At 46.1% G+C, this 10536-nt stretch overlaps 1 protein-coding gene across 2 annotated transcripts in view; it reads left to right on the top strand.

Moving 5' to 3' along the window:
- Positions 1 to 9032, top strand: part of MALL (mal, T-cell differentiation protein like) — a 27846-nt gene extending 18814 nt beyond the window's left edge. The window contains exons 1-4 of one of the 2 annotated variants that reach the window (XM_019516090.1): positions 946 to 1034; positions 1773 to 1940; positions 4463 to 4600; positions 5434 to 9032. In XM_019516090.1, the coding sequence (XP_019371635.1) occupies positions 1020 to 1034; positions 1773 to 1940; positions 4463 to 4600; positions 5434 to 5496 (384 nt within the window). In that variant the 5' untranslated portion in view covers positions 946 to 1019 and the 3' untranslated portion in view covers positions 5497 to 9032. Of the gene's footprint in view, positions 1 to 945; positions 1035 to 1772; positions 1941 to 4462; positions 4601 to 5433 lie in introns of those variants that run through there. The other variant, XM_019516089.1, reaches the window with a different exon arrangement.
- Positions 9033 to 10536: the final 1504 nt, after the last annotated feature.

The following is a 10536-nucleotide window of genomic DNA, read 5'->3' as shown; positions in this document are numbered from 1 at the left end:
ATAGAGACTGCCTCCCTTTACTCGCAGGTCTCCTGTTCCTGCAGCTTAAACTTTCCCATGGCTCCAACCCAGCCACAAGCACAGACTCCCTGCCTCCCCTTTCCCAGGGCATCCAAGTCCTGAGTTTGTGCGGCTCCTCTCCAAGATAGAGGACTAAGCTCCTTAATGAGCACCACAGGCTGTCCATCTTTCCTGTGTTGGCTCCCCAGAACAGGCTTTCAGTCCCCTGGGTGGAAAGACTGTCCCAATCCTCTCCCTCCTCTCTCTTTCCTGCCATCTGCTGTGTTTATATCCCGGGGACAGGCAACCAGACACCTCCATTATGCTGGCAATCCAATCAGTTGCATGCATATTTTTAGGCTTGTGCCTTTTCAGAGGTCCTGCATGCAAGCCCCTTCCTGCCCTTTCTGCAAAGGCTCTGGCATTGCTTCCCTGCCCAGCCTGCTGTCTCCACAGCTGGGCAGCTGTTACAATTCTATGGCACAAGTGTGTGTACAACTTGAGAGGCTTTGAAAAGCAATCTTTGGGGAGAGACAGCAGGAGTGAACTCCCTATGGTAGAGTGATCAGAAAAACACAGAGATAGAGGCAGGCAGTAAGCACTGACTGGCAAGCCAGTATACCTAAGTCAATCTGGGATTTCACTGTGACACCAGACTGATCCAGGAGAATTCATGAAGCCAGTGAGGTCATGATGGGCCTTAATACAAGGCATACAACCTGCCTTGGAATTGGAAAGCACCTTATAATTCACTGCATGGGGCTGTTGGTGTGTGAGGGAAGCTATAGGGGAGAAGGTAATAATCCTCCCCAGGTGGAAGGAGTAAATGCAACCCAGGGCACAGATGAAGCAAACAATGGCAGACAAGGGAGGATTATGGAGCCATCTGGTGAGCTGCAAGGTTTGCCAGTGGCTGCTCCTTTAGGAAATCTCATCTACCCAGGGAGCTGATGGTCAGATGCTAATGCACCCCAGAGTGGAGGGGCAATTACGTTCTGTGTCTACAGCTGTCCAGCCTCATGCCAAGCAAGGAGGTGAGTGTTAAGAAGTTCAGAGGGACTTAGCAGGGACATACAAGAAGTTAGGGGAATTGGCTTGAGCAAGGGATGCCTGTTGAAGAGCACAGATATCACCAAAGTTAGGACTTGCAGAGATAAGTTATTTGACCTCACACATAAAGGGTCTAAGAAGAGCCCAGATCACACAGTTTAGCTGGCTGTTGCCTTACAAAGTTCCAGGGTGTGACATATCAGTGTGTGAAGGACACCTCATCTTACCACTCCTAAAGCAGGGGCTTCGTACAACCTGGACCATGGAATGGCTGATCCCAGAAGCCAGGTGGGACCAACACAGTTCAAGAGACTTGAACCACAGACTCAGAGCTCAGTCACTTCTCCTCAGAGGAGAAGCAGAGGCTGAGATTCTCATCTGTGCACTTGTGGAAGATGAACCAGCTTGGGTAGAGGAGATAGAATGGGGCAATAGCCATGTCAGAGGAAACAAAGAAGGTTTTTGCATACTATGGCCTGTAAGCATAGGAAGACCCTCCCCTGTTTGACGTAACACTTATGCACTTGCTTAGTTCACTCTATTGATCATTTTATCTATCACATACCTTTCCCATGGCAGGGGTGGAACAGGGTTAGGGTTCCTATGTGGCATATCCACAGAAGAAATGATTTCCTAACCCTGCAGGGAGGATAGGAGATCAAACCTATTTATGAGAGAGCTACCAATTACCCTTCACTGAGTTCCTTGTTGGTTTTTAACAGGTGTTTGGAACCTGGGTCTGGATCCTGGTTGCTGCCACCTCAGTGCATTTTCCATTGCTGCAGGGATGGGTTATGTACGTGTCAGTAAGTTCATTTATCATCTCCCTGGCACTCCTGCTGATTTACCTGTTTGGATTTCAAAGAAACAATGAAAATTGGAGAATCATGGTAAGAACACACTCTGTCGTGCCGGGTGCTGCTGCTGGGGGTGGCTCTTGTCCCCGTGGCTGCTCTTCAGCTTCAAGGCTCTCTGTTTTTGTCATCTGAGAGCAAGCATACATGAAGTAGCTCATATATTAGCACAGATGTAGAAGCCACATACAACAAAATACAGGTGAAGTAATAATGTGCCTGAATCTTAACTTTGAATTTCCTGGTTTCACTTGCAGATGAAGACAAAAACCCAGAGACAAGTAAACAGCCTGGGGATCTGAATAAAAACTTAGCAAGGGGAAGCAGCAATAGAAACCTTAGTAATGTCCTCAGGGAGAGGATACGACAGCCAGTTAGATACCTGAATTTTTTATCTACTGATGTGAGAAGTATAGGGAACAAACAGCATGACTTGGAGATCCTAGTACAATCACAGAATGATGGTGTAATTGGAATTATGGAGATGTGGTGGGATAGCTCACATGACTGGAGTATGGTCATGGATGGGGATAGCTTGTTTAGGAAGGGTAGGCAGGGGAGAAAAGAAGGAGGTGTTGTCCTGTGTCTAAAGGCAATGTACATGAGTTCTGAGGTGCAGTACTAAGTGGAAGGTGGGCCTGTTGAAATCCTCTGCATAAAGGTCACAGGGGACTTCAACAGAGGGGATATCATGATGGGCATCTGCTATAGGTCACCAAACTAGGAGGAGGAGGTGGACAAGGCCTTCTTTAAACTATTGACAGAAACTTCCAAATAGCAGGATTTGATTCTCAGGGGGAACGTTAGTTACTGAGATATCTGTTCAGAGGGAAACAGCAGCATGCAAACAGTCCAGTAAATTCCTGAAGTGTGTTGTGGATAACTTTGATACAGATGGTAGAGAGTCAACTAGGGGGAGAAACACTTCTTGACTTACTGCTCACAAACATAGAGGAATTGGTTGAAAATGTGAAGGTGGCAGTGAACATGAAATGATAGAGTTCAAGAACCTAAGGGGAAAAAGAAAGGAGAACAGCAGAATAAGGACACTGGACTTCAGAAAAGCAGACTTTAACAAGCCCAGGAAACTGGTGGGCAGGATCCCCTGGGAGGCAAGTCTTAGGGAAAAGGAGTCCAGAAAAGCTGCCTATATTTTAAGGAGCAAGCTGTACCAATGTGACAGAAGTCCGGGAAGTGCAACAGCAGACCAGTATGGATATACAGCAATCTCTTCAATGAGTTGAAACTCAAAAAAGGACTTCTATAAAAATGTAAGGTCATAGTACTAAGGAAAAGTATAAGAGTATCACATGGGCATTCAAGGAGAAAATTAGGAAGGCCAAGGCACAATTTGCAATGCAAGTGGCAAGAGACATAAAAGGAGATAACAAGGGATTCTACAAGTATGTCAGAAGTAAAAGGAAAACCAACCAGAGCAACCATAGGTCCCTTGCAGAATGCAGAAGGCAATCTGGTTATGGATGATACAGAAAAGACTGAAGTATTTAATGCCTTTTTTACTTCTATTTTCACAAATAGGGGCAGCTACCATATGACAGTTGCAGTTGACAGCAAAGATTGGGAAGGAGACAAACAGTCTGGAGTAGTAGAACAAATTATGGATTGGGCTAGGAGCCAGAATGTCCTGGATAGACTGGAGAAGTGGTCAGATGAGATAATCAGATGAGATTCAACAAGGGCAAGTGGAAAGTCCTTCACTTGGGGTGGAATAATTGCATGCACAAATACAGAAAAGGGAATGGCTGGCCAGGTTGCAGAACTGCAGAAAGGAAACCAGGGGTTACAGTGGACATAAGCTGATTATGAATCAACAGTGTGCTCTTATCCAAAAAAAAAAAAAAAAGCCAACAGCATACTGAGTTGTATTAACAGGAGTGTCACTTGCAAATCCAGGGAAGTGATTCTTCTGCTCTATTCAGCACTGGTGAGGCCTCACCTGGAGTACTGTGTCCAGTTCAGGGCCCCACACTTCAAGAATATTAACAGTTTTGAAAGTGTCCAGAGCAGAGCAGCAAAAATAACTGGCGATTTGGGAAGCAAGATTTATGAGGAAAGGCTGAAAGAGCGAGGGTTATTTAGTCAAGAGAAGAAAAGACTGGGGGGTGGAGGGGAATTTGATAGCAGTCTTCAAATACCTGAAGGGTGATTTACAGAGAGGATGAACATGGACTTTTCTTGTGGTTGTAGGGGACAGAACTAGGAGTAGTTGCCTCAAGCTGCAGCAGGGGAAATTAGAAAGCTGGAGGTTAGGAGGAACTTTCTGACTATAAATGTGGACAGGTACTGGAACAGGATACCTAGAGACACTGTGGAATATCCAGCCTCGGAATTTTTCAAAAGCAGGTTAGACAGACACGTGGCTGGGATATGTTTGTCAGGGGTTCATTAGGTGACTTTGTAAGGTCCCTTCCAGTCCTACTTTCCTATGACGCTATGGTTCTATGAGATTAGGCTGTCTTCTGTGTGTGGTGAGGAGTTCCCTATGTCATGCTTGTGTTTTGGCACCATACTTTCCTCACTTGTCTCTCCTTTCTCAGGATAGTCTTTACCATGGGACCACCGGGATATTATACATGAGTGCTGCAGCCCTACAAGCAAATGCAACAATTCGCTCTGAAACTGAAGTGCCAGCAGCCTATACGCCTCAGTACTATCAGATCAATGTTACTGCCTCGGTAGGTCAAATCCCCAGGATGCTGGTTAGCTGTTCATTCTGTGTAACCACCTCCCTTTCCCCCCAAATTTCCATGGGGGAAAAATCTCATTGTTGCTGCAATTTTTAAATTCTGTCTTGAGAAAATCAAAACAAAGTATTTCACTGTGTGTCTGGCTGTCCCAAATCAAAATGTTTTGCCGCCTCAAACCCAATACGAGCATTTTTGTTTTAGGGCAGTCAGATAGTAATTTTGTTTGCTGGAGCTACTGTAGTGCCTTGTGGGGCTGACAGTTCAGTTCGGTGATTTATACTGCCTCCCCTCTCCTGTGGTCTGGGCTACCTGGATAGACTTCACCTCTTTTGATACATTGGGTTCTTTCCTCCTCTATCACGCATGTGCTATGGGAGTCCCCTGAGTATGGCGCATTTTGGGAGATGTCGGCCTACGAGGAAACCAGTCCAGAGAGGAATGGAAGAGCCAAATTATGGCTCTCAGGAGGTGCTAAGGATGGCCAGCCATTGACTGAGTCAACCCAAAATATGTTACTGCTGTGCTTCTGAATCCATTTTTTTTAAAGAAACTTTTTGTTCCATAAAAAATTGATATGTTGGCTTTTCTTTTCAATATGGGACAGAAAAAGATTTCTGTTTTTCAGCCAACCTGTTCTTCAGCTTTTCCCCACTGTTACAGCCTAAGCTTTTTCATTAAGAGAGGGGAGGGATCATCTAAAGAGAGAGAAATCCACTGATGACAAGGCATTGCATGGATATCTAAGGACATCAGTCACCCCAATGCAGTGACTGACAGGGGAGGCTCATTTTACAGTAACGTCCTCTCTGTTTTTCTTTCAGTTCTTTGCCTTTATCACAGCTCTACTATATATTTTGCATGCCTTCAGCATTTACTACCAATGAAGACTGATGGAAAGGATAGAAGATAGGTGTCAAAGAAACAGAGTAGCAACTTCTGGAGTTGTATCCTTAAAACAATGAAGAACAGAGTTTGAATGTAAATTTAGGTCTCTCTGAGCCTGCCATTGTTTTCTTTTAAGTTGAAATGGTGTTCGTTTTGTAAGCCTGTACTGAAGTCCTCCTTTTTATACAGCATTGTGTGTTTTTGTCAGACAATAGCATAATTTAGGAAAAGCTAATTTCAAATATCTCTACCCAAAATATGATAATTGCTCTTCCCAATGTACCTGCTCTGGAGCCCACTGTCATTTCCAAAGATTTGCAGTCTTGTATACTCATGGTGGAGAATACAGGAAATACCTTACTGGATAATACAAAGCTCCCTTTATTTTCTTATGACACCTCTTTTGGCATGGGTGGTTGTTTTAATTTAGCTTCTCTCCTAATCTGGGATGGTTGTAACTGTGTCACTTTCCAGTTCCTCCAGCTTGAGTAGGCAAATACTAGTTCACCAGGTGCTTAGCTGAGCCCTTTTCCCACTCCTGCTCCCCCTGGAACAACTTTGTTCTTGTGCAAAAAGCCACTGCAAGGTGCACAGAAGCCCGTGGGCTGAAGGTTCCATAGACTCCCACGGGGCAGGATTTCACCCTCTGGTCAGATTCCCAGTCTCGCTTTAGGAAGGACAGCCTCTAGTTTTCCACACAGAGGCCTGGCCTTGTGTCACTTTTTAGCAACTTCCCCAGCCTGGAACCCACAGGGCCTTGAGAAATAAAGAGAAGCAGAGGCAAATACCATTGCATTTTGTACCCTGGCTGTGGCAGTGAGGCTGTGTTAATTCAGGTTGGGAAGTTTCGGTGAGACACCCAAACAACAACTCTATAAAGCGTGTGCAGATATGAAAGGTGGCTGTTAATAATAAATAGTCTCGCACACAGGTGTTTCTGTCATCTGTACATACCCCATGCTGGCACATGAAGGCTGGATGATGTGCCAGATTTTGGGTCCCCAGGGTACCAGCTGCCCTGGGAACCCCTCAGTCAGACTACTAATTGAGGTGTCCCATGGAGAGGTGTGTCCCTCAGCCTCGCCACCCAGGAATTTGCGCTGAACCCGATGAACATGTTATTCTTTATTATACACAACCAATTTTTAAATAAAAAAATATAATAACAATAGTTAAGAACAAAACTAACAATTTAGATAAAATTTACCACTACAAAGTTTGGTGGATAATCCCAGCACACTGGGTGGTCCCACTTGTGTTAAACAACCTAAATAACTAAATTAACCTCATTATAACCTTTTAAAACAGTTTCCCCCATAGCCCAATTGATTTCCTTCTGGTCACCATCAACTTCCTATAATGCTAAATAGCAACACAGCTATAACTATGAGCTACCACTAGATAGATGGTGGAGGCAAGGCTTCTGCTGCTCTGGGGAAAGTGGGCTCTTTTCATCATTCCTGGTAACACAGCGAAACAGGCTCTGAACAGCTGCTGCAGGCAATAGGCTCCGTTTGCTTCCTTTACTGGCAGGTTGTTCTCTAAAGCAGTTTCCTTCTGAAAATACACTTACTGCAAACACTAGTGATTAGGTGTCCCCTCACACATCCATGCTGGTTTGTTTTCTCAGCCCACCCCCTCTCGGGGCTGTCTTCCCCCTCCCAGTACATCTACCCGCAGACAGGTGTTTCTCTCTGCATGTCTCTGACTGTGGCTTGAGCCTTCCCAGATTGGATTTCACTCCAGTGTCTCAGTTGGACACAACTCATAGCCTGGTCATTAACCCTTTAAGGGCTTGGCTGCTTCTCCCAACCCCAGCAAGCCTATCAGCCTTGCTTACCAATGCCTCCCCACTCTTTCCCTGGCACCTTTGTCCCTGTTTGCACAGCTCTGAACCCAGAGGGGAATCAGCTTCTCACGGGACAACACAGGCTCTTCCCCATCCTGATACCTGCTCCCTGGGCAAGTTTCAGACTGGTCTCCCCTGGCTTGGGCTGAGTCTGTGCCCCTTCTCTCCAGGGCTAGAGTTGACTCCTTCCAGCTTCTCCTCCTCTTTTCTCTCCCTCAGGTTTTATGGCTCAGTAGCAGCCAATCAGAGCCCCCAAGTTGCAATGCGGTCACAATTTAAACACTCTGGTCACAATTTAAATGCTCCATTAAGAAGTATGTATTGTGCACTGCATACTCTCCTGTCTGGTAAAACTTATGCACCCTCTGCAAAGTTTTGCCACCCTTTTGTTGCAAAACTCTTAAGCACAGCTCACCCATTCAGCTTGCAACCAGGTGAGCTTTGCAGCTTTTACATGTAGGAGTGTGTGTGTCACTGCTGTGGGGCAGGAAACTGAGAAGTGCCCTGGCACATCCTGTTCCATAGGTCATGTGTGGCTGTGGCAATCACACTGTGCACTCTGCTTCTACTCCTTAGGGAGACAACAGGCCATGTCCCTTCTGCCTCAGGTCCTCATCCAGGAGCAATGCAGGGACTTATGCCAGGCTATGCCATACATGCTGCCTCCCAGTACAGGGGTAACAGTCACTGCTGTGGTGCCTTGCAGGTCTCAGCACATCATCCTGACACAGGGAAATGGGAGGTGGAGCTCAGGGAGGCAGAGGATGAGATAGCTTCAGCCATTGACATCTTTCTTGGTGTTTGATGGACAGCTCCCAGACTATCCCATTTACTTTGGCTGTGATCAATAAAGAAATTCTTTATCTGTTTCATTACCACCTAAAACTGTGACTTGTATGTAGACATAGGTGACCATAGGGCTCCCAGAATGACGTGGGTTGGATGCCAGGGAGACCACTCACAGAAACTTCTGTGGGTGTAGGCTGGGGAGTGTGGGGCATCATTAGGGTTGGATTGCTACTTGTATGAAACCCTAAATTTGAATGGACCACTTGCGGACTGGTCATGTGGTCTGGGAAGCCAGAAAGTAGGTTACTAGGCAAAGCACATTTTTGTAGTCTTTGGAGAATGAACAGAGCTGGGTTCAATAGGGAATGTACACTTTTCCTTCTTTTCAAGCAACCAGTGCTGCACACTTTGAAAAACTCCTTGGGGGAACTTTATTTCAGTGAAAGTTATACAACCAATAGTAAAAGAGTTAAACCAATAGTAAGAAATTTAATAAAAGATAGGAAGAAAAATTATCCCTAAATTGCCCGTTTCCTTCATCCCTCCCCCCGCACCCATTCAAACGTCATCTTACAGGGACATGACAGATAGAAAGGTACTCTGAGCTCATAACTGCAGATGAGAGCAGATAAGGCAGCAATGCCTCCCACCCCCACCCCCACAGGAAAACCAAAAAAATCCCATCACCCCCCTTTTTCCATATATACACACATAATGAACCTCAGGAAAGGTACAAGCATTGACTACATAGTAATAAAAGGTAATAAGAAGTGAGAAAACCCTTCAAGCATCAGCACTACTGACTGCTGATTACTGACTGCCTGCAGACTTGAAATTTTATTTGGACCTCCCTCAGCTTTGGTTCCATTCATGCTTTATGCACGAGAACCTGGTGGGTCTGCTCTGTATCCTCATCCCCTTCATCCCTAAAGCATAATGGGTCTCTCTTCTTGCCGACAGAAGAGGCACAGCAATCAGAGACTTGTATCTAAACTTGGAGGAAAATGAGGGACAGCTATGGAGAGATGAAACCATGTCTGACTTGTCAGAATCATGAATCATCACAATTTAACTCTGAGACTGACTCTGTATGACAATAAAACAAAAAATATGCTCAATCAAAAAAAGTGTGATCACTGATTTGTCATGCTTTGGGGTGATGGGGATCCCTGGAAATGGTCCTGGTTGAGAGGGCGGACCATGACTGTACATGTTGGCAGGGAAAAAATGGGTACGCCAGTGGATGTGGGGGTTGGGGAGGGTTAGGATCAATGCTTGCTAAGGAAGAGCTAAGCTGTCTTAAGTGTTTCCATGGCTTCCAACAGTGTTCCCTGAGGCAAAATGGCAACCATCCTTACAGTTGCTATGTAAATGAGGAATGATCTGGCATGGACAAACAGGTTAAAAAACAAACAAACTCCCAATTACTGCTGTGCCCTGAAATTAACCACGCCAGTACGTTTATCAGGGGGAGAACTCAAAATTGATTTGCTGATCGCAGAAAATTTGTGCTTATGTGGGTTTATGCTGGCCACTGTGCAGAGGGAGTATTTATGGAATTACAGCCAAAAAAAGCAACCCTGTCTCACCCCATGTTACCCCTTGCACCCCACGTCTCATACCATATGCTGGCTGCCTATGCTGGCTTATGCTGGCCACCTGGAATCCCCTCCAAGCTGTAGGTGAGGGCTGGTCAAGCCAGCCTTTCAAGTTTCCCCGAAGCAATACCCCACCTTTTTCACCCTGATGCCTGAGATCGTCCTAGTATCATAGTTTCATAGTTTGTAGGGTCGGAAAGGACCTGAGCAGATAATCAAGTCTGACACCTTGCCATGGCAGGAAAGAGTACTGGGGTCAAATGATCCGGGCTAGGTGATTGTCTAGCCTCCTTTTGAAGACCCCCAGGGTAGGAGCAAGCACCATTTCCCTTGGAAGTTGGTTCCAGATCCTACCTTCCCTGACTGTGAAGTAGTGCCTCCTGATATCTAGCCTGAACCTACTTTCAGTCAACTTGTGGCTGTTATTCTTAGTTACTCCTGGTAGTGCTCGGGACTCTCCTGTTCCCCAATGGTCCCCCCTGGTAAGTTTATAGATGGCCACCAGATCCCCCCTCAGCCTTCTCTTGTGGAGGCTGAGCAGGTTCAGGTCCCGTAGCCTCCCCTCATTGGGCCTGCCCTGCTGCCTCCTGACCATGCGAGTGGCCCTCCTCTGGACTCTCTCCATGTTGTCCACATCCCTCCTGAAGTGCAGCGCCCAGAACTGGATGCAGTACTCCAGCTGCAGCCTGACTAACGTCACACAGAGGGGGAGTATCACCTTCTTGGACCTGCTCGTGAAGCATCCATTGATGCATGACAAGGTGCGGTTGGCTTTCCTGACTGCATCCCCACACTGCCGGCCC

This window comes from Gavialis gangeticus, unplaced genomic scaffold (assembly GCF_001723915.1).
Source record: "Gavialis gangeticus isolate Ggan-Ray unplaced genomic scaffold, GavGan_comp1, whole genome shotgun sequence".
Classification (NCBI taxonomy): domain Eukaryota; kingdom Metazoa; phylum Chordata; order Crocodylia; family Gavialidae; genus Gavialis; species Gavialis gangeticus.
This window is presented reverse-complemented; position numbering and strand designations above follow the sequence as displayed.